This window comes from Mesoplodon densirostris, chromosome 6 (genome assembly GCF_025265405.1).
Source record: "Mesoplodon densirostris isolate mMesDen1 chromosome 6, mMesDen1 primary haplotype, whole genome shotgun sequence".
Classification (NCBI taxonomy): domain Eukaryota; kingdom Metazoa; phylum Chordata; class Mammalia; order Artiodactyla; family Ziphiidae; genus Mesoplodon; species Mesoplodon densirostris.
In genome coordinates, this window is record NC_082666.1 from 39,087,094 (window position 1) to 39,111,449 (window position 24,356).

At 41.1% G+C, this 24,356-nt stretch overlaps 1 protein-coding gene across 1 annotated transcript in view; it reads left to right on the forward strand.

The window, feature by feature from the left end:
• Nucleotides 1–21,029, forward strand: part of HSD17B3 (hydroxysteroid 17-beta dehydrogenase 3) — a 52,664-nt gene extending 31,635 nt beyond the window's left edge. Inside the window, exons 10-11 of the mRNA XM_060101869.1 lie at nt 1,682–1,831; nt 20,919–21,029. Of these exons, the coding sequence (XP_059957852.1) occupies nt 1,682–1,831; nt 20,919–21,029 (261 nt within the window). The remainder of the gene's footprint in view (nt 1–1,681; nt 1,832–20,918) is intronic.
• Nucleotides 21,030–24,356: the final 3,327 nt, after the last annotated feature.

The following is a 24,356-nucleotide window of genomic DNA, read 5'->3' on the forward strand; positions in this document are numbered from 1 at the left end:
ACATGTCACTTTTGCTCATACTCATTGGTCAGATCTGGTCACATGGTCCCACCCAACCATAGGGACCCAGGAGGTACAATTCTATCATGTGTCCGGAAGAAAGAAGAACTAGAAATATTTGGTGAACAACACTAAATATTAGTGTTGAGTATCAAGTCTTAGCATCATCTCGATCTTGATAATTGAGGGCTAGAGATGCTGTAGCTGCTAAGTTAGTGGGTTCTGTGGGGCAGAAGGTGTGGGAGGAGGTGAGGAAGGGGGAGGGAGCCCCTTCCCTCATGCAGAAGCCTCGGAGCTGCTCCAAGTCCTGGAAGAGACGCTGTGACATTCTGAAAACCAGCTGGTCTCTCCAAACACGCATGTAATTGGTGCTCAATAAATATTTGTAAAATTCCTGAGGAAGTATGTACTGTACTCTTGGGTTTGATTTTCAAATCCCAGTGCTGCCATTTATCATCTGAGTGTTTTGGACAGCCTGCTTAAACTCTGTGAGCTTGTTTCCCCATCTGTAAAAAGAGGTTTATAATAGCTGCTTCTCTGGGTTACTGTGAAGATATAGTGAATAAATAAGTATGCAAATTTAACCAATATTTATTGAGCCCTTGTTTTATACATAAAGGTGTTTTGTCAACCAAAACTCACTGTAAGGATGGAAACACTTTTTATTATTTCCCTATCTGAAAACTGGGTTTGAAAATACAAGCTTCTTATATTTTTCTAAGAATACACTTTGAGATCTTTGGAAGAAAAGTGTTATGCAAATTAATAACTGCATTCATTTCCATGAGAACCAATTGAATTGAATTGACTGACATACATTGGATTAAATTATGAAACAATGTAATTTCAAGTGTGATGAGGAAAAAAAAAAGTGATGTGACAAAAATTTCAAAGGTGATGTGAAGAAAAAGAAAACAAGCATGGATATTTTTTATTTTCCCTAAAGATGCCAAGGCCTCTGTGTCTGGGAATAAAGTAAGAAACACCATTATGAAACCTCATGCCAGGCCACAAGGTGGTGAGACCACCAGTGGAAACATGGTATTGGGTTTTCAGGGTACAGTGTGCTGTTGTTTATTTTTCTTACCATGACAGGAAAGATTATGAGGTATGTGCCACTCCTGGCTCCTAACCGAAGTGTGAAAGTGGGAATCCAAAGTACCTGAAAATGCTCCAATTTGGTTATATGTGTTAGAAATAAACTTCTGTGATAGGGTTGCCAGATAAAACACAGGACATCCAGTTAAATTTGAATTTCAGATAACAAATAATCTTTTGAGAATAAGTATATCCCGTGCAATACTTGGGATATAATTAAACTGAAAATTTTTCCATTGTTTATCTTCAAATATAACTGGGTGTCCTGCATTTTCACTTTCTAAGTTGGGGAACCGTGCTGTAAGACAGAGCTCCTCATTCACCCTGTGTGCATTTGAACCACTTGGTGTTGTGTGGCTAAGGCCTCATCTTGAGTTAGTTGCCACGTTAAGCCAGAAACTGGCCTTTTTGATTCCCAGCTCTGTGCTCGTTCTATACCTTTAACTGTTCTATTATCATATAGTATCCTGAGACTTTTTAGGGGGAGAACAGAGTTGAAACATGAAGGGATGGTAAAATGGGTATTAGTTTCTCAGGGCTGGGCAGACTGCTCCTGTGTTACGGTCTTTATTTCCCATTGTAGGTGCTCACCCCATATGCTGTTTCAACCCCGATGACGAAGTATCTAAATACCAACATGATAACCAAGACTGCTGATGAGTTTGTTAAAGAATCACTGAATTATGTCACGATTGGAGACGAAACCTGTGGCTGCCTCGCCCATGAAATCTTGGTAATTGATAACTTCTCCTTTCTTGAAGCAAGAGAGGACAGACAAGCAGGGGGCCCTAGCAGGGCTTTGCCAGCTCTTCCTTGCTGTTGGAGCTTTCAGCCATTCTCGGTCACGTAAGGATAGTGATGCCAGAGGTGTGCTGCTGAGGGTAATCCAGCCTGTGAAAAGGTGTATCTAGCAAGGGGAAGGAGAAGCTGAAGCGCTGGGTGCCCAGCCTATAGATAACTCTGAAGTTGGCAAATCTCACCCTTGGCTGCCTCACCTCTGCCCTCAGAAAGAAAGGCGGCTCCCAGAGCTTTGTGAAGGTCAGGCCAAAACACAGGGTGCTTCCCTGTAGGGGCTGTCGATGTCCTTGGCCCTCTCTGCCAGTAAATGTTTAACTATCCAGGAAAAAACCAAAAATAAAACAAAACACCTTGATTTGTAGCGTTTGCTGATTTCCATGACTGATGTTAAGCTGCCAGTGTGTTGTCACTGCACATGAATTCAGGAGGAGAGCTCACAATTGGCTCTCGTGAGAAAGTACAAGCTGGTTCCTGTACACCACGGACTTCATCAAACATGGAAATAAAGTCTGAAGTATATGGCACGAGGAGTTCTTACCATCCCTGGGCTGCTTTTAGGAAAAAACACAAACATGAAACAAAGGTAGACTTGAGTTTCACACTAATACTGAAAACAAACAAACAGTGTCAGGGTAGTTCTGTTTCCATCATCACCAAAGAATTTTAGACAGATCTTTACCTTCCCTTCATACGTCAACTTTCTCCTCTGCCTCATATGTTTTTCTACCATGGGAATTAGGCTTCTTTATTTCTCTCTTTCTCTCTCTGGTGCTAGAGAGATTCATGGGTCACTGCACTAAATCCTCCCAAAGCATTCAGCTGTCTCCTGGGACTCAGTACTGAGACTCTGGCAAGAGATACTGAATTGTCTTAGCTGATTACTTGCTACTTTTACTGTAGAATCTCAACAATGTGCAGAATCACCATTTGAACACACAGTGCAAAGTGGACAAGCAGAAAGAATATAAGATCTTTATTTTGCCTATTGCTGATCTGGTTTTTCTTCAGACCACTACTTGCTGTGTGGCACGAAAACAAATTAGTGGAATGTCTAATGAGTTTAAACTTAGCTTGATCTGATAATCTAAACTGTCCATTTAAGAAATATGCTGTCCATTATTTAGAGAAAAATGTTCAGTCTTGCCTGAGTGTCCCTTCTTCTGGCCTCTCTCACTAAAATGACACTGGAGAGAGTCCCTATAATCTCCTGCTGGTCCTTAAGTGTGTGTGGCTGGTGTCTCTAATCTAGCTGATGGTTGCTCACCTTGCTGGTTTATGTCTGTGGGGGGTGTGGGATAACTCCTTCTGTCCTTTTGGCTAGGCCAATGCATTCCCCAGCTACTGATGGCTGAACATGCCTGAATCTCTGCTACCTCCCTCATCCAGCTAGAGGCCAGCTGTCCATCTGCAGCTTTGGTTCACAGAGGCCCTCTGGCTCTCTACTCTGCATCAGCACCAATTTGAACCTGAGGGATGCTGGAAAACCAAGTCTCAGCACTTACCTCGCCACGCTGAGATAATATTCTGTGGCTGAACTCCAGAAGAGTGGAGGCAATAAACCCTCCTTTGCTGCCATTACTTATTTATCACACTTTCTTATCCTTCATCCCAGGCCCCCAGCCCTCCAGTGTAAGCTCAGAGGACACACATATCAGTGGACACACATCTGGCCACGTCTTCCTTTCTCTCTTGTACCTCCCACCATCTTCAGGGCAGAAAATGTGCAGGCTTTTTGTATGCTTTCCCAGGGTCACATCTTGTTCATCTCAGAGGGATTTAGGTAGCTCCAGTGGATAAGACATCCTCTCCTCCCCTGAGCAGAACTCTATACTTTTAGTCCTCCAGGATATTGATGTTTTAAATGGAATCCATTAGCATTTAGAACATGTTTTCTTGAGACAATAGCATGACTTGCAAGACTATTGTCTTGCTACATACATACTTTAATTCAATTCTAGATGTCGAAAGTTGAATTTTTTTTTTTTTTTTTTACTTTTCTCTTTGATTTCTTATGTAACAAATGCTAGTCTCTACTGGTAAACAGATGCCAAAAACAGTAGGAAAAAGTCTTTGTGCCTGGTGAAACAAAAGAGAAAACAAAGGAAAACACATAAATCATTAAAACCATTAAAACCAATTTTGAATTTGCCAGGGTTTAGAAAGATCGTTGAATCTAAAGTTATGGGTAATCGAGTGGAATCAACCAGTAAACAAGCAAGTCTTCCATTTCAAAGAGGTGAGGCAAAGACAGGATGCTCTCTACCCTCAAGGAGTTTTGGGGCAGCAGTTGAGGTGGGACTGGAGCCTCTACCTAAGAATCCGTGTGGAACTTGGGGCTTCATAGTTACCTCATTTGATTCTCCTAAACATCTTGTGAGACAGAACATTTGGCTCCCCTTTTACATTGAGGAAACCAAAGCTCAGAGCTGGATCAGATCAGATGAAGCTCAGATGGATCAGATGGCCCAAGACCACCTGGCTGGTAAAGGTGATGCAAGGGTTTAAGTCCATTTTTGCCTGATGCCAAACCTTTTCTGTTTCCTTCTACATGGCGTCTCCAGGTTGGAAGAAGGTAGATAAAGATGGGGATGGGAGAGGGGGCCTTTTAAAACATTTTCTGGGGACCTGGGATTTCAGTTTATTTTATTTATGGCTGACTTCAGTAAGCCAAAACATTTAGTTCAAGACAAAGCTAATGGAAGGGCTTGACTTTGATGTGAAATTAAAAAAGCTCTGTCTGGGAGAAAAATGAAGTTCTTGAAGATGTTGCATTGATTCATAGACTTGGCCAGTGGAAGAAGAGCTCTACTTTGGCTCCCAGGAACCACCTTTAGTTTCCTGCTTTGGGATACCTCAGAGGACTGCAAAAATCTGAAGGTTCAAGCTGCCTACAAGGCTCAGGTTTTCCTCTAGTTGAACTTCTGTTGTTTTGTAGGTAGACTGAGGAATGTTGGATTAACCGGATCACACTGTGGGCAAAATGATTACTTCTGGGGGCCTGGACCTGCCTTATAGGACACAAGTGTAATTTGAGGGCAAGAACCTTCCAAGGCCTGTACCTCTTGCCTGAAAAGCATTAGGTATTTGTGCCTCAACTTGAGGCTTCCCCTCCTTTTCAAAGCAAATACTCCATGATAATAATTTACACCTTGCTATGACTCATTTCCATTCATTAACTCTTTAAAAGAATTTTTTTCTTCCAGTTTTATTGAGATATAATTGACATACAGCATTCTAGAAGTTGAAGGTGTACATCAAAATGATGTGACTTACATGAAATGATTACCACAATAAGTTTAGTGAACATTCATCATCTCATATGGATACAAAGTTAAGGAAGTAAAAAATTTTTTTTCGTTTGATGAGACCTCTTAGGATTTACTCTCTTAACAACTTTCGTATATAACATACAACAGTGTCAACTGTATTTATCATGTTGTACACTGCTTCCCTAGTACCTTTTTATCTTTTAACTGGAAGTTTGTACCTTTTGACTGCCTTCATTCACTTCCCACTCCCCCAATGACCCACGCCATACCCTCATCTTTGGTAACCACAAATCTGATCTCTTTTTCTATGTGTGTGTTTGTTTGTTTTTGAAGAATAATTGACTTACAATTTTATGTTAGTTCCTGTTACACAACATAGTGATTAGATACTTCTGTACATTTTAACATGATCACCATAAGTCTAAGTTTGATTTCTCACCCATACAAAGATATTACATAATTATTGACTATATTCCCCACACTGTACATTTCATGCCTGTGACTCAATTGTTTTGCAACTGTAAGTTTGTACCTCTTAATCTCCCTTGTCTATTTCTCTCCTCCCCACACCATCCTCCCCTCTGACAACCACTGTTTGTTCTCTGGATCTATGTTTATGTTTTGTTATGTTTGTTCATTTGTTTTGTTTTTTAGATTCCACATATAAGTGAAATCATACAGTATTTGTCTTCCTGTCTGACTTATTTTACATAGCATAATACCCTTTAGGTCCACCTATATTGCCACAAATAGCAAAATTTCATTCATTTTTATGGCTGGGTAATATTATATATATTATACATAAATTATTACATATACTAATTATTAATATACAAATTATTACAATTAATTATAAATTATATTATATATATATATCACATCTTCTTTATCCATTCATCTATTGATGGGCACTTGGGTTGCTACCATATCTTGGTTACTGTAATGGTACTGAAATGAACATAAGGGTGCATATATCTTTTCAGATTAGTGTTTTCATTTTCTTCAGATAAATACCCAGGAATGGAATGGCTGGATGGTTTGGTAGTTCTATTTTTAATTTTTTGAGGACTCTCCATATTGTTTTCTATAGCATATGAGTGTTCCCGTTTCTCCACATCCTTGTCAGCTCTTGTTACTTGTTTTTTTCATAATAGTCATTCTGACAAGTGTGAGCTGCTATCTCATTGTGGTTTTGATTTGCATTTCCCTGATGATTGGTGACGCTGAGCATCTTTTCATGTGCCTGTTGGACATCTGTATGTCTTCTTCGGGAAAATGTCTATTTGAATCCTCTGCCCATTTTTTTCTTTTTAATTTAAAAATTTTTATTTTTTATTAATTAATTTTTTATTGGAGTATAGCTGATTTACAATGTTGTGTTAGTTTCTGTTGTACAGCAAAGTGAGTCAGTTATACATACACATATATCCACTCTTTTTTAGATCCTATTCCCATATAGATCATTACAGAGTATTGAATAGGATTCCCTGGGCTATTCAGTAGGTTCTCATTAGTTATCTATTCTATATATAGTAGTGTGTATATGTCAATTCCAATCTCCCAATTTATTCCTCCCCTTATTATTGCCCCTGGTAACCACAAGTTTTTTTTTTTTTTTTACACCTGTGACACAACTTCTGTTTTGTAAATAGGTTCGTTGGTACCATTTCTTTAGATTCCACATATAAGTGATATCCTATGATATTTATCTTTCTCTGACTGACTTCACTCAGTATGACAATCTCTAGGTCCATCCAGGTCACTGCAAATGGCATTATTTCATTCTTTTATATGGCTGAGTAATATTCCATTGTATGTATGTACCACATCTTCTTTATCCATTCCTCTGTTGAGGCATTTAGGTTGCTTCCATGTCCTGGCTTCTGCCCATTTTTAAATCAAGTTGTTTGGTTTTTTGATGTCAAGTTGTATGTGTTCTTTGTGTATTTTGGATGTCAACTCCTTATCAGATAAATCTTTTGGAACTATCTTCTCCTATTCAGTAGGTGACCTTTTTGCTTTGTTGATAGTTTCCTTAGCTGTGCAAAACTTTTTAGTTTGATGTAGTCCCATTTGTTTATTTTTGCTTTTGTTTCCCTTGCCTGTGCAAAAGTATTATTAAGACTGATGTCAAAGAGCATATTGCCTATGTTTTCTCCTAGAAATTTTATGGATTCAGGTCTTACATTTAAGTCTTTAATCCACTTTGAATTTAATTTTGTGCGTGATGTGAGAAAGTAGTTCAGTTTGATTCTTTTGCATGTAGTTGTCCAGTTTTCCCAACCCCATTTATTGAAGAGGCTGTCTTTTCTTCATTGTATATTCTTTTCTCCTTTGTTGTCGATTTATTGCACATATAAGTGTCAGTTAATTTCTCAGTTCTCTATTCTGTTCCATTGATCTATGTGTCTGTTTTGGGGACAGTACCATGCTGTTTTGATTATAGTAGCTTTATAGTATAGTTTGAAATTAGGTAGCATGATACTTCTAGCTTTGTTCTTCTTTTTCAAAATTGTTTTGGCTATTCAAGATCTTTTTTGTTTCCATGAAAATTTTAGAATTATTTGTTCTACTTCTTTGAAAAAATGCCATTGGTATTTTGTGTTTTTTGTTTGTTTGTTGTATTTTATTTTTTTAATTAGTTTCTGCTTTATAACAAAGTGAATCAGTCATACATATGCATCTGTTCCCACATCCCTTCCCTCATGCATCGCCCTCCCTCCCACCCTCCCCATCCCACCCCTCCAGGTGGTCACAAAGCACCGAGCTGATCTCCCTGTGCTCTGCGGCTGCTTCCCACTATCTATCTACCTTACGTTTGGTAGTGTATATATGTCCATGCCTCTCTTTCGCTTTGTCACGGCTTACCCTTCCGCCTCCCCATATCCTCAAGTCCATTCTCAAGTAGGTCTGTGTCTTTATTCCCGTTTTACCCCCAGGTTCTTCATGACATTTTTTTTTAATTCCATATATATGTGTTAGCATGCGGTATTTGTCTTTCTCTTTCTGACTTACTTCACTCTGTATGACAGACTCTAGGTCTATCCACCTCATTACAAATAGCTCAATTTCGTTTCTTTTTATGGCTGAGTAATATTCCATTGTATATATGTGCCACATCTTCTTTATCCATTCATCCGATGATGGACACTTAGGTTGTTTCCATCTCCGGGCTATTGTGATTAGAGCTGCAATGAACATTTTGGTACATGTCTCTTTATTTATTTATTTATTTATTTTTTTTTTTGCTGTACGCGGGCCTCTCACTGCTGTGGCCTCTCCCGTTGCGGAGCACAGGCTCCGGACACACAGGCTCCGCGGCCATGGCTCGCGGGCCCAGCCGCTCCGCGGCATGTGGGATCCTCCGGGATCGGGGCACGAACCCGTGTCCCCTGCATCGGCAGGCGGACTCCCAACCACTGCGCCACCAGGGAGGCCCCATGTCTCTTTTTGAATTATGGTTTTCTCAGGGTATATGCCTAGTAGTGGGATTGCTGGATCATATGGTAGTTCTATTTTTAGTTTTTTAAGGAACCTCCATACTGTTCTCCATAGTGGCTGTACCAATTCACATTCCCACCAGCAGTGCAAGAGTGTTCGCTTTTCTCCACACCCTCTCCAGCATTTATTGTTTCTAGATTTCTTGATGATGGCCATTCTGACTGGTGTGAGATGATATCTCATTGTAGTTTTGATTTGCATTTCTCTAATGATTAATGATGTTGAGCATTCTTTCATGTGTTTGTTGGCTGTCTGTATATCTTCTTTGCAGAAATGCCTATTTAAGTCTTCTGCCCATTTTTGGATTGGGTTGTTTGTTTTTTTGCTATTGAGCTGCATGAGCTGTTTATAAATTTTGGAGATTAATCCTTTGTCAGTTGCTTCATTTGCAAATATTTTCTCCCATTCGGACGGTTGTCTTTTGGTCTTCATTAGGGCTTCCTTTGCTGTGCAGAAGCTTTGAAGTTTCATTAGGTCCCATTTGTTTATCTTTGTTTTTATTTCCATTTCTCTAGGAGGTGGGTCCAAAAGGATCTTGCTGTGATTTATGTCATAGAGTGTTCTGCCTATGTTTTCCTCTAAGAGTTTGATAGTTTCTGGCCTTACATTTAGGTCTTTAATCCATTTTGAGCTTATTTTTGTGTATGGTGTTAGGGAATGATCTAATCTCATACTTTTACATGTCCCTGTCCAGTTTTCCCAGCACCACTTATTGAAGAGGCTGTCCTTTCTCCACTGTACATTCCTGCCTCCTTTATCAAAGATAAGTTGACCATATGTGTGTGGGTTTATCTCTGGGCTTTCTATCCTGTTCCATTGATCTATCTTTCTGTTTTTGTGCCAGTACCACACTGTCTTGATTACTGTAGCTTTGTAGTATAGTCTGAAGTCAGGGAGCCTGATTCCTCCAGCTCCGTTTTTTGTTCTCAAGATTGCTTTGGCTATTCGGGGTCTTTTGTTTCTCCAAACAAATTTTGAAATTTTTTGTTCTAGTTCTGTAAAAAATGCCAGTGGTAGTTTGATAGGGATTGCATTGAATCTGTAGATTGCTTTGGGTAGTAGAGTCATTTTCACAATATTGATTCTTCCAATCCAGGAGCATGGTATATCTCTCCATCTATTTGTATCATCTTTAATTTCTTTCATCAGTGTCTTATAATTTTCTGCATAGAGGTCTTTTGTCTCCTTAGGTAGGTTTATTCCTAGATATTTTATTCTTTTTGTTGCGATGGTAAATGGGAGTGTTTTCTTGATTTCATTTTCAGATTTATCATCATTAGTGTACAGGAATGCCAGAGATTTCTGTGCATTAATTTTGTATCCTGCTCCTTTACCAAATTCATTGATTAGCTCTAGTAGTTTTCTGGTAGCATCTTTAGGATTCTCTATGTATAGTATCATGTCATCTGCAAACAGTGACAGCTTTACTTCTTCTTTTCCAATTTGGATTCCTTTTATTTCCTTTTCTTCTCTGATTGCTGTGGCTAAAACTTCCAAAACTATGTTGAATAATAGTGGTGAGAGTGGGCAGCCTTGTCTTGTTCCTGATCTTAGTGGAAATGGTTTCAGTTTTTCACCATTGAGGACAATGTTGGCTGTGGGTTTGTCGTATATGGCCTTTATTATGTTGAGGAAAGTTCCCTCTATGCCTACTTTCTGCAGGGTTTTTTTATCATAAATGGGTGTTGAATTTTGTCGAAAGCTTTCTCTGCGTCTATTGAGATGATCATATGGTTTTTCTCCTTCAATTTGTTAATATGGTGTATCACATTGATTGATTTGCGTATATTGAAGAATCCTTGCATTCCTGGAATAAACCCCACTTGATCATGGTGTATGATCCTTTTAACGTGCTGTTGGATTCTGTTTGCTAGTATTTTGTTGAGGATTTTTGCATCTATGTTCATCAGTGATATTGGCCTGTAGTTTTCTTTCTTTGTGACATCCTTGCCTGGTTTTGGTATCAAGGTGATGGTGGCCTCGTAGAACGAGTTTTGGAGTGTTCCTTCCTCTGGAATTGTTTGGAAGAGTTTGAGAAGGATGGGTGTTAGCTCTTCTCTAAATGTTTGATAGAATTCGCCTGTGAAGCCATCTGGTCCTGGGCTTTTGTTTGTTGGAAGGTTTTTAATCACAGTTTCAATTTCAGTGCTTGTGATTGGTCTATTCATATTTTCTATTTCTTCCTGATTCAGTCTTGGCAGGTTGTGCATTTCTAAGAATTTGTCCATTTCTTCCAGGTTGTCCATTTTATTGGCATAAAGTTGCTTGTAGTAATCTCTCATGATCTTTTGTATTTCTGCAGTGTCAGTTGTTACTTCTCCTTTTTCATTTCTAATTCTATTGATTTGAGTCTTCTCCCTTTTTTTCTTGATGAGTCTGGCTAATGGTTTGTCTATTTTATCTTCTCAAAGAACCAGCTTTTAGTTTTATTGATCTTTGCTATCGTTTCCTTTGTTTCTTTTTCATTTATTTTTGATCTGATCTTTATGATTTCTTTCCTTCTGCTGATTTTGGGGGGTTTTTGTTCTTCTTTCTCTAATTGCTTTAGGTGCAGGGTCAGGTTGTTTGCTCGAGATGTTTCCTGTTTCTTAAGGTGGGATCGTATTGCTATAAACTTCCCCCTTAGAACTGCTTTTGCTGCGTCCCATAGGTTTTGGGTTGTTGTGTCTCCATTGTCATTTGTTTGTAGGTATTTTTAAATTTCCTCTTTGATTTCTTCAGTGATCACTTCGTTATTGAGTAGTGTATTGTTTAGCCTCCATGTGTTTGTATTTTTTACAGATCTTTTCCTGTAATTGATGTCTAGTCTCATAGCATTGTGGTCGGAAAAGATACTTGATACAATTTCAATTTTCTTAAATTTACCAAGCCTTGATTTGTGACCCAAGATATGATGTATCCTGGAGAATGTTCCATGAGCACTTGAGAAAAATGTGTATTCTGTTGTTTTTGGATGGAATGTGCTATAAATATCAATTAAGTCCATCTTGTTTAATGTATCATTTAAAGCTTGTGTTTCCTTATTTATTTTCATTTTGGATGATCTGTCCATTGGTGAAAGTGGGGTGTTAAAGTCCCCTATTATGAGTGTGTTACTGTCGATTTCCCCTTTTATGGCTGTTAGTATTTGCCTTATGTATTGAGGTGCTCCTATATTGGGTGCATAAATATTTACAATTGTTATATCTTCTTCTTGGATCGATCCCTTTATCATTATGTAGTGTCCTTCTTTGTCTCTTCTAATAGTCTTTATTTTAAAGTCTATTTTGTCTGATATAAGAATTGCTACTCCAGCTTTCTTTTGATTTCCATTTGCATGGAATATCTTTTTCCATCCCCTTACTTTGAATCTGTATGTGTCTCTAGGTCTGAAGTGGGTCTCTTGTAGACAGCATATATATGGGTCTTGTTTTTGGATCCATTCAGCAAATCTGTGTCTTTTGGTGGGAGCATTTAGTCCATTTACATTTAAGGTAATTATTGATATGTATGTTCCTATTCCCATTTTCTTAATTGCTTTGGGTTCATTATTGTAGGTATATTCCTTCTGTTGTGTTTCTTGCCTAGAGAAGTTCCTTTAGCATTTGTTTTAAAGCTGGTTTGGTGGTGCTGAACTCTCTCAGCTTTTGCTTGTCTGTAAAGGTTTTAATTTCTCCATCAAACCTGAATGAGATCCTTGCTGGGTAGAGTAATCTTGGTTGCAGGTTTCTGTCCTTCATCACTTTAAGTATGTCCTGCCACTCCCTTCTGGCTTGTAGAGTTTCTGCTGAGAGATCAGCTGTTAACCTGATGGGGATTCCCTTGTGTGTTATTTGTTGTTTTTCCCTTGCTGCTTTTAATATGATTTCTTTGTGTTTAATTTTTGACAGTTTGATTAATATGTGTCTTGGCGTATTTCTCCTTGGATTTATTCTGTATGGGACTCTCTGTGCCTCCTGGACTTGATTAACTATTTCCTTTCCCATATTAGGGAAGTTTTCAACTATAATCTCTTCAAATATTTTCTCAGTCCCTTTCTTTTTCTCTTCTTCTTCTGGAACCCCTATAATTCGAATGTTGGTGCGTTTAATGTTGTCCCAGAGGTCTCTGAGACTGTCCTCTGTTCTTTTCATTCTTTTTTCTTTATTTTGCTCTGCATCGGTTATTTCCACTATTTTATCTTCCACCTCACTTATCCGTTCTTCTGCCTCAGTTATTCTGCTATTGATCCCATCTAGAGTATTTTTCATTTCATTTATTGTGTTTTTAATTGATGCTTGATTCATCTTATTTCTTCTAGGTCCTTATTAACTGTTTCTTGCATTTTGTCTATTCTATTTCCAAGATTTTGGATCTTGGAAATAGAATCTTGGATCATCTTTACTATCATTATTCTGAATTCTTTTTCAGGTAGACTGCCTATTACCTCTTCATTTGTTAGGTCTGGTAGGTTTTTATCTTGCTCCTTCACCTGCTGTGTGTTTTTCTGTCTTCTCATTTTGCTTATGTTACTGTGTTTGGGGTCTCCTTTTTGCAGGCTGCAGATTCGTAGTTCCCATTGTTTTTGGTGTCTGTCCCCAGTGGCTAAGGTTGTTTCAGTAGGTTGTGTAGGCTTCCTGGTGGGGGGGACTAGTGCCTGTGTTCTGGTGGTTGAGGCTCGATCTTGTCTTTCTGGTAGACAGGTCCGCGTCTGGTGGTGTGTTTTGGGGTGCCTGTGGCCTTATTATGTTTTTAGGCAGCCTCTCTGTTAATGGGTGGGGTTGTGTTCCTGCCTTGCTAGTTGCTTGGCATAGGGTGACCAGCACTGTAGTTTGCTGGTCGTTGACTGAAGCTGGGTGCTGGTGTTGAGATGGAGATCTCTGGGAGATTTTCGCTGCTTGATATTATGTGGAGCTGGGAGGTCTCTTGTGGACCCGTGTCCTGAAGTTGGCTCTCCCACTTCAGAGGCACAGCACTGACTCCTGGCTGCAGCACCAAGAGACTTTCATCTACCCGGCTCAGAATAAAAGGGAGAAAAAGTAGAAAGAAAGAATTAGTAGAAGAAAGAAAGAGAGAGAGAAAGAAAGGAAGAAGGAAAGAAAGGAAGGAAGGAAGGAAGGAAGGAAAGAAGAAAGAAAGGAGGGAGGGAGGGAGGAAGGATGGAAAGAAAGAAAGAAAGAAAGGAGGGAGAGAGGGAGGAATGAAAGAAAAAGGAAGAGTGAATGGAAGAAGGGAGGGAGGGAGGAAGGAAAGAAAGAAAGAAAGAAAGACAGGAGGGAGGGGGGAGGAAGGAAAGAAAAAGAAAGTGAAAGGAAGAGGGGTGGGAGGGAGGGAGGAATGAAAGAAAAAGGAAGAGTGAATGGAGGAAGGGAGGGAGGGAGGAAGGAAAGAAAGAAAGAGAGAAAGGAGGGAGGGAGGGAGGAAGGAAAAAAAAGAAAGTGAAAGGAAGAGTGGTGGGAGGGAGGGAGGAAGGAAAGAAAAAGAAAGAGTGAAAGGAAGAAGGGAGGGAGGGAGGGAGGAAAGAAAAAGAGAAAGAAGGAAAGGAGGGGCGGAGGGAGGGAGGAAGGGAAGGTAGGAAAAAAAGAAAGAGCAGGTAAAGTAAAATAGAACAAAGTATGAAATATAGTAGCGTTATTAAAATTAAAAAGTAATTATTGAAAAAAAAACGGACAGATAGAACCCTGGGACATATGGTGGAAGCAAAGCTATACAGAGAGAATCTTACACAGAAGAATACACATACACATTCACAAAAAGAGAGCTGGGGGAAAAATCAAAAATCTTGCTCTCCAAGTCCACCTCCTCAATTTGGGATAATTCGTTGTAAAAAGAGGAAAAGGGCGAGAAGTCTGAAATCTTGCTCTCTAAGTCCACCTCCTTAATTTGGGATAATTCGTTGTAAAAAGAGGAAAAGTGGGGAAAGTCTTAAATCTTGTCCTCAAAGTCCACTTCCTCAATTTGGGATGATTCGCTGTCCATTCATGCACTCCACAGATGCAGGGCACATCAAGTGGACCGTGGAGCTTTAATCCGCTGCCTCCGAGGCTGCACAGAGAGATTTCCCTGTCTCTTCTCTGTTCTCACAGCTCCCGGGTCTCAGCCTTGGACCTGGCCCCGCCTCTGCACGTAGGTCGCTGGAGGGCGTCCGTTCTTCGCTCAGACAGGACGGGTTTAAAGGAGCCGCTGATTCGGGGGCTCTGGCTCACTCAGGCAGAGGGGAGGGAGGGGCGCGCAGTGTGGGGCGGGCCTGCGGCGGCAGAGGCCGGCGTGACGTCGTACCAGACCGAGGCGCTCCGTGCGCTTTCCCGGGAAAGCCGTCCCCGGGTTCCGGGACCCCGGCAGTGGCGGGGTGCCCAGGCCCCCCGGAAGGCAGGGCGGACAGTGACCCGCGCTCGCACACAGGCCCCGCGGCGGCGGCAGCAGCAGCAGCCCCAGCGTCCCACGCCCGTCTCCGGGGTCCGCGCCTTTAGCCACGGCTCGCGCCCGTCTCCGGCGCTTCCCAAAGCAGCCCTCTTAATGCCCTCCCCTCGCGCACCAGGAAACAAAAGGGAAGAAAAAGCCTCTTGCCTCTTCGGCAGCTCCAGACCCTTTCTCCGGACTCCTTCCGGGCTCGCCGTGGTGCACTAACCCCTTCAGGCTCTCTTCCTGCCACCAGCCCCAGTCCTCTCCCTGCGCTCCGACTGAAAGCCGATACCCGAGCCTCAGCTCCCAGCCCTGCCCGCCCCGGCGGCCGAGCAGACAAGCCTCTCGGGCTGGTGTGTGCCTGAGGGCACTGATCCTCTGTGCCAGAATCTCTCCGCTTTGCCCTCCACACCCCTGTTGCTGTGCTCTCCTCCGCTACTCCGAAGCTTTCCCCCTCCGCCACCTGCAGTCTCTGCCCGTGAAGGGGCTTGTAGTGTGTGGAAACCTTTCCTCCTTCACGGCTCCCTCCCACTGGTGCAGGTCCCGTCCCTATCCTTTTGTCTCTGTTTATTCTTTTTTCTTTTGCCCTACCCAGGTATGTGGGGAGTTTCTTGCCTTTTGGGGGGTCTGAGGTCTTCTGTCAGCGTTCAGTAGGTGTTCTGTAGGAGTTGTTCCACGTGTAGATGAATTTCTGATGTATCTGTGGGGAGGAAGGTGATCTCCGCGTCTTACTCTTCCGCCATCTTCCCAGGGTTCCCCCCCCCTCATTGTAGTTTTGATTTGCATTTCTCTAATAATTAGTGATGTTGAGCATCTTTGGCCATCTGTATATCTTCTTTGGAAAAATGTCTATTTAGGTCTTCTGCCTATTTTTTGATTGGGCTTTTTGTTGTTGTTGTTATTGAGTTATATGAGCTGTTTGTGTATTTTGGAAATAAAGCCCTTATTGGTTGCATTGTTTGCAAATATTTTCTCCCAGTTCATAGGTTGTCTTTTTGTTTTGTTTATGGTTTCCTTTGCTGTGCAAAACCTTATACATTTGATTAGGTCCCATTTATTTATTTTTGCTTTTATTTCTATTGCCTTGGGAGATATTGGGAATTTTTTGATTACTGATTCAACTTCATTATGGAAATTGGTCTGTTTATATTTTCTATTTCTTCCTGGTTCAGTCTTGGGAGATTGTACATTTCTAGTAATTTGTCCAATTCTTCTTGGTTGTTAATTTTATTGGCATATAATTGTTCATAGTAATATCTTATGATCTTTTGTATTTCTGAGGTGTTGGTTGTAACTTTTCCTTTTTCATTTCTGATTTTATTGATTTGGGTTCTCTCTTTTTTTCTTGATGAGTGTGGCTAAAGTTTTATCAATTTTGTTTATCTTTTGAAAGAAACAGATCTTAGTTTCACTGATATTTTCTGTTGGTTTAAAAAATTTTTTAGTCTCTATTTCATTTATGTCTGCTCTGATCTTTATTATTTCTTTCCTTATAGTAACTTTGGGTTTTGGTTGTTCTCTTTTTTCAGTTCCTTAGGTGTAAGGTTAGATTATTTATTTGAGATTTTCCTTGTTTCCTGAGGTAGGCTTGTATCACTATAAACTTCCCCGTTAGAACTGCTTTTTTTGTGTCTCATAGATTGTGCATCATTCTGTTTTTGTTTTCATTTGTCTCCAGGCAGTTTTTGATTTCTTCAGTGACCCACTGGTTTTTTAGTGGCATATTGTTTAGCCTCCACGTGTTTGTGTTTCTTGCAGTATTTTCTTGTTGATTACTAGTCTTACAGTGTTGTGGTTGGAAAATACGCTTACTATGACTTCAGTCTTCTTAAATTTCCTGAGACTTATTTTGTGGCCTAGCATGTAATCTATCCTGAAGAATGTTCCATGTGCAGTTGAAAAGAATGTGTATTTTGCTGCTTTGGGAGGGAATGTTCTATATATACATATTAAGTTCATCTGTCCTACCGTGTCATTTAAGGCCTGTGTTTCCTTGTTGATTTTCTGTCTGGATGGCCTGTCCATTGATGTAAGTGTGTTGTTAAGTTCCCCTACTATTATTGTGTTACTGTCAATTTCTGCCTTTATGTCTGTTAATATTTATGTACATATGTGCTCCTATGTAAGGTGCACATATATTTACAATAGTTATATCTTCTTCTTGGATTGATCTCTTGATTATTATATAATGTTCTACTTTTTCTCTTATTACAGTCTCTGTTTTAAAGTGTATTTTTCCTTTTTTTTTTTTAATTGGGGTATAGTTGTTTTACAACATTGTGTATTTTTTCTGATGTATGTTTTGTACCCTGGCTTTCTTTTGATTTCCATTTGCATGGAATATCTTTTTCCATTCCCTCACTTTCAGTCTGTATGTGTCTTTAATTAATTAATTAATTTGTCTGCACTGTGTGGCTTGTAGGATCCTAGTTCCCCAACCAGGGATTGAACCTAGGCCCGTGGCAGTGAAAGTGCTGAGTCCTAACCACTGGCCCACCAAGGAATTCCGTGTATGTGTCTTTAGATCTGAAGTGAGTCTCTTGTAGGCAGCATATATACTGGGCTTGTTTTTGTATCCTTTCAGCCACTCTATGTGTTTAGATTGGAGCATTTAATCCATTTACATTTCAAGTAATTATTGATATGTATGTTCTTTTTGCCATTTTGTTAATTGTAATTGAGTTGTTTTTGTAGTTCTTTATTGTTCCTTCCTACTTCTTTTTCTTGCTTTCCTTGTGATTTGATGACTATCTTTAGTGTTATATTTTGATTCCTTTTTCTTTTGTGTGAACATATCTATTATAGGTTCTTGGTTTGTGGTTACCATGAGGTTTATATATAGCAATCTCTATATATCCATGATTGTTTTAAATTAATGATCTATTAAGTTTGAACACATTGTAACAATCCTGTATTTTTACTCCCCGCCCTTCATATTTACTGTTTTTGACATTATAATTTTCATCTTTTTGTTCTGTTTGTCCCTTAACTGCTTATTGTGGATATAGATGATTTTACTACTTTTGTTTTTTAACCTTCCTCCTATCTTTATATTTGGCTTATTTACTACCTTTACTCTATGTTTGACTTTACTGATGAGATTTTTTCCTTTCATACTTTTCATATTTCTATTTGTGGCCTTTTCTTTTCTGCCTAGGGAAGAAGTCCCTTTAACATTTCTTGTAAAGCTGGTTTCATGGTGTTGAATTCTTAGATTTTGCTTGTCTGTAAAACCTTTTTACTCACCTTCAAATCTGAATGAAAACCTTGCCAGGTAGAGTATTCTTCATTGTAGGTTTTTCCCTTTCTTCACTTTCAATACACTGTGCCACTCTCTTCTGGCCTGCAGAAAAGTCAGCTGTTAGTCTTTTGGGAGTCCCCTTCTATGTAACTGTTGCCTTTCCTTTGTGGCTTTTAATATTCTCTCTTTATTTTTACTGTTTTAATTACCATGTGTCTTGGTGTGGTCCTCTTTGTGTTCATCATGTTTGGGACTCTCTGTGCTTACTGGACCTGGATATCTGTTTCCTTTCCCAGGTCAGGGAAGTTTTCAGCTCTTATGTCTTCAAATATCTTCTCTGTTCCCTTCTCTTTCTCTTCTCCTGCTGTGACGCTTGTGATGCTAATGTTAGTACTCTTGATGTCACAGAGGTCTCTTAAACTGTTCTCATTTTTAAAAATTCTTTTTTCTTTTTTCTGTTCAGCTTCAGTAATTTCCACTACTATGTCATCCAGTTTGCTGATACATTTTTCTGTATCATCTAATCTACTGATTCCTTCTACTGTATTTTTATTACAGTCATTGTATTCTTTAGCGCTGTTTGGTTCTTTATATTTTCTAACTCTTTTTAAAAAAACTTCTAACTTCTCACTCATTCATCTTACACCATTCTTCTCCTGAGTTCTTTGAGCATCTTTCTGATCATTACCTTGAACTCTTTATCAGATAGATTGCTTATCTCCACTTCACTTAGTTCTTTTTCTGGGGTTTTATCTTGTTGCTTCATTTGGAACATATTCCTCTGTTGCCTTATTGTGCCTAATTTACTGTTTTTATTTCTGTGTATCTGGTAGGATGGTTACATTTCCTGATCTTGGAGAAGTGGTCTTTTGTGGGAGATGTCCTATGTATCCCAGAAGTGTACTCCCCTCTGGTCAACAGAGCTATATGCTCTAGGAGTGCCCCCATGTGGACTGTGCAGGCTCTTCTGTCATGGCGGGCTGATTACTATGGGTGGTCTGGTAGGCTAGGTTGGCCTCCAGTTCTGTCTTTTGCGGAGGCTACTGGCCACTGGTGGGTGGGACTGGGTCTTTAGGTGGCTGGCTATGGAGCCCCAGGGGGTCCTGGGGCTAGTGCTGGCTCACTGGTGTGTGGGACAGACTTCAGGGTGGCTGGTTACAAGGCTTGGGATCCCGAATCTAGTGTTGACCTACTAGAGGGTGGGGGTGGTTCCTCACATGGCTGGCTGCTGAGTCTGTGGTGTCCCAAAGCTGGTGTCAACCCTCTGGTGAGTGGGGCCTGATCCCAGGGCAGCTGTGAGGCCTAAGGTGTCTCAGCACTGGTGTTAGTCTGCTGATGGGTGGGCTAGGTCCTGACATGTCAGGCTGTGGGACTGTCATGTTCTTGGAACTGGTGTCTGTCTGCTGGTAGGTAAGACTGAGTTCTGGGGCTAGTGACATCTCACTGGTGGGCAGAACCAGGTCTTGGGGTCTTTGGCTGCAGGGCCCATGGGTCCTGGAACCGGTGTTGGCTTGCTGGTGTTCAGGGCTGGGGCCCAAGGTGTCCTGGAGATAGTGACAGCCCCCTGGTGAGCAGAGCCTGGTTCCAGTGTCTCTGGCTGCAAGGCCCTGGGGGTCCTGGAGTTGGTGTTGGCCTGCTGGTGGGCAGGTTTGGACCTGACAGCTGGCTGTGGGATCTTGGAGGTCCTGGGGCCAGTGCCTATACCCTGGTGGTTGGGCTTTTGCCCTGGTTCCCAGAGTGTGTGAGATTTTGTGTGTGCCCTTTAAAAGTGGAGTTTCTATATCCTAATGCCCTCTGACTCTACTGAAAATAAGCCTACTGACTTTCAAAGCCAAACGTTCTGGGGCCTCATCTTCCTGGAGCAGGACCCTCAGGCTGGGGAGCCCAATGTGGGGCTCAGACCCCTTGCTCCTTGGGGAGAACCTCTGCACTTGTAATTATCTTCCTATTTGTGGGTCTCCTGCCTAGGGGAATAGGTTTTGACTATACCACATTCCACTCCTCTTACTCATCTCTTTGTGGTTCCTTCTTTATATCTTTAGTTGTAGGAGATCTTTTCTGCTAGACTTCAGGTCTCTCTCATCAGTAGTTGTTCTGTAAATAGTTGTAATTTTGGTGTTCCTGTGAGAGGAGGGGAGCTCAGCATCTTCCTGCTCCACCATCTTGGCCACTCTCCTGTTCATTCACTCTTTTATGCATTCAGGTATTTGCTTAGTGCCTACTATGCCTCAGGCATTGTGCCAGGTGATGGAAAGCATTTCTGATTCTTTTCCTGGAATCTCATTTTAGTAGAATCTTGCTAGAAAGAATATGAAGACACTGGGAGATCAAGCCCCAGAAAGAGAAAGTGCTCACTAAGAGAAAGAAGAAAGGGAGGGTGTTACTATGTACAGAGTTCTCTTAATTTAGAAATACCTCACGACTGTTCTGACAAGTGACTGCTTTGACTGTTCTGACATCCCTGAGAAAACCCTGTTTGCTGAGAAAATGTCACAAGACATTTAAACTTTAACAACTACTTAAAAGATTTGGGACTTAACTTCAGTCATCAGATACACATTTTTAAAGATGATGAATATAAATTGAGATGTTTTCTTGCAACTTCCTTGCTCTTCTTTTCTCCCAGACACTTGTGTTTTTGTCTATTAAAGGCAAGCATTCTGAGCCTGATCCCATCATGGGCCTTCTACAGCAGCATGTTTCAGAAGATGCTCCTGACTCGCTACATGGACTACCTCAAGCAGAATGCCAACATCAGATAGTCCTGGTGGGCTGATGTGCCACCCAACATTGCTTTCTTCACCAAGTTCTGTGTTGGCCACAGAGGACCCAGGAACAGACCAGTACCTGTCACCTCCCTGAAGCTGGAGGGCCCATGTCACAGATCCAGTACTTAAAATTCAACTTTGTTTTGCAATTTTACTCAAGTCTGGAGATCTTCGGGAGAGCTGTGATGTAAAAACATGTGTTGTGCAATGGGGTTTTAATAGTTAGAGAAGGTGAGGGTGTCTATAGGTAAAGCTGGAAAATTTTCTGTATGGGATTATAATATAATGTAGTGAGAAGAAAGCCTCTGATTCTTTGAATATTGGGAACAATTATACCTAATAATCTACTTTTATAGCTATATTAAAGAAATGTCTGAAATTACTAAACTTTATCAAGACAGTTGTAGTCCTAGGGCACTCACTGGTTCTCAAACTGGCTTCCTCAGAAACCCAGGAAACTGTCTAGGAGAAGGGGTGGGGGCAACAGCTACATCAGGACAGTTTCTGGGGACCCCTCATTTCAACTAATGCAGCACCAGATTTATCTATTTCAATTTTATTTGGGGTTCTATGGAAGACTGTGTTTATAAAAATAAAAACAGAAAATATGTTGCTAAAAGTAGTTTAAAAAACCATTGATCGGGCTTCCCTGGTGGTGCAGTGGTTGAGAGTCTGCCTGCCGATGCAGAGGATGCAGGTTCGTGCCCCGATCCGGGAGGATCCCGCATGCCGCGGAGCAGCTGGGCCCATGAGCCATGGCTGCTGAGCCTGCACATCCGGAGCCTGTGCTCTGCAACGGGAGAGGCCACAGCAGTGAGAGGCCTGTGTACCGCAAAAACAAACAAACAAACAGCAACAACAAAAAAAACCATTGCGCTAATACAGGAGTTGGTATCTGTAGAAGTGAGTTTTTACGGGTCTCCAGCCCTTGGGTTGCTGGACTGAGGGCTTTAATTGTTAATGCATATGAGGTGGTGTGTTAGGGAACTACTATCCTTCAACTCTTGAGGGAGTTGGGGGAGGATCATGCCAGCTGGTGACCCTGCATTGTCTGGCACTGGTCAAGAGTGCTTCCCCAAGACATCATCGTGTTCTAGGCACTGCCAGTGCTTGGTGGCATTTATCTTTTCTGAGAATGTCATTTGCATTTATGGTGTGAGCAAAGATTATGTGCTGCTGCTCCAGTTTTAAAAGGATTCTGGGAGATTTGGTTGGAATTTATGGGACATTTTGATGTTCTGGAGGAAAGCAGAGGATAGAATATTTAAAACCTTGGTAAGCTTAGAAAGTGGACTATATTATCATAGCTCTTATTAGACCTTCTCTGAGGAAAAGACTGGGAAAATTTATCCATTTTAAAGTATAGATATCTACTTATATTTTCTCAGTTATGGGTAGCAATAACAACTATAATACAGGACGCTTTTATGTACTGATTATTAACCTGGTGTCTTTCAGTCCTAAGCTCCACCTTTTATACTCTGATCTATGGTGATGGTCTGGGGAAGCTTCAAACTCGAGTCCTAAGACATTCACACCAGCTGGCTTTGGGTTAGATTCTGCCTAGGGGAGGCAAATTTGGGAAAGTAAAAGGAGGTAGAAGGGGCTGGGAAATTTCTTCGTGTTTGTACTTCTGTTGCCATCACTCTGGAGAGAGAACAGCTTTAGCCAGACTCAGCACCAATCAAGAGGCAGCCTGTAAGGATCTGAGCATCAGCCCCACAAAGCCCTCTTTAGGTATCTGAGCATTACCATGCAGGGGTCCCCCTCTAAGCATCCAGTTCCCAGAAGCTCCACCTCCTCCTTTTTGTTCCACTAGTCCTGCAGTTACTGATATCTGGGTTACTTAGTATCCTCTTTTTGCTCTTTCAGCCTTTCAACTTTGGTGTTACCAATTCCCTCTCTTAAATTCCCTCTGTTTGAAATACTTAGTGTGCTTTTGTTTCGTTTTTGTTTTTTGTGACTGGGCGTAACTGAGCCTGGACCTGACATAATCTGTCACATTGATTATCTTGCTCGATCTCTGAAGCAGGCTGGATGGGTGGAATCTCCGTTTTACAATGAAGAGTCAAAAACTCCTTATCAGTCAGTATCCCAAGAGGAAACAAAAGGCATGTTTGAGCAATTAGAGGAATTAATTGCAAATGTGTGGGAAGGGTGTAGGTAAGTCATCAGAGCTAGTGATAGAGGGGTGCTTTTACTACCCCAAGGCCTGAAGGGGCTGGGAAAGGACCAAATACTAGGAGAGAGAGAAAGGGAACTGTGTAAGAAGCACTGCCTCAGAGGAACTGCAACCTTTGGCTGAGAGATGCTGCCAGGCGCTGGCCACTCCATAGAGAGGCAGAGGGGAATTGCGATACTGTGGTTTAGAATGAGAAATATATATTTCATTTTCATTCCCATTCTTTGGAATTTCCTAAGTGATAAGAGCAACAAATGTGTCAATTTTTATTCATAATGAGCCCCTTTCAACTGCACTTGAGTTTAAGTTAATGAGGTGGCTTTTAGAAAGCCCCTAAAGATGACAGTTGGTTGCCAGGGGAACCAATCATGTGATTAGAGTTGGAACTTTTAGCCCCACTCTTCAACCTTTGGGGAGGGAAGAAGGGTGGAGATTGAGTTCAATCACCAATGGCCAATGATTTAATCAATCATGCCTATCATGAAGCCTCCATAAAATAGGAACTCTAACTATGGGGCTTAGAGAACTTCTGGGTTAGTGAACATGTGGAGGTGCTGGGAAGGTGTTGTGCCCACAGAGGGCGTGGAAGCTCTACACCCCTTCCCACATACTTTAACCTATGCTGCTCTTTCCTCTGGCTGTTCTTGAGTTGTATTCCTTTATACATAAACTGGAAATCTAGTAAGTAAACTGGTTTCCTCAGTTCTGTGAGCCATTCTAGCAAATGACCAAACCTGAGGAGGGGTTGTGGGAACTTCTGATTTACAGCCAGTTGGTCAGAAGCCCAGATAACAGCCTGGACTTGCAATTGACATATGAAGTGGGAGCAGTCTTGAGGGACTGAGCCCTTAACCTGTGGGATCTGATGCTATCTTCAGGTAGATAGTGTCAGAATTGAGTTGAATTGTAGGACATCCAGCAGGTGGCCAAGAATTGCTTGCTGTGGGAAAATCTCCCTGCACAGTTGGTGATCAGAATTACTTGAGAGTAGAGAGAGCGTTGAGTGGAAAAACAGGGGTGTTTTACCTTTACTGGAATGATACCCAAACTTCATTCTCCTGCTGTCTTCTGGGCTTCCTGCTGGTGCCTCCCATTGGTCACATCCAACTGGAAGCTCACTGATGTAAATCATAAGGTTA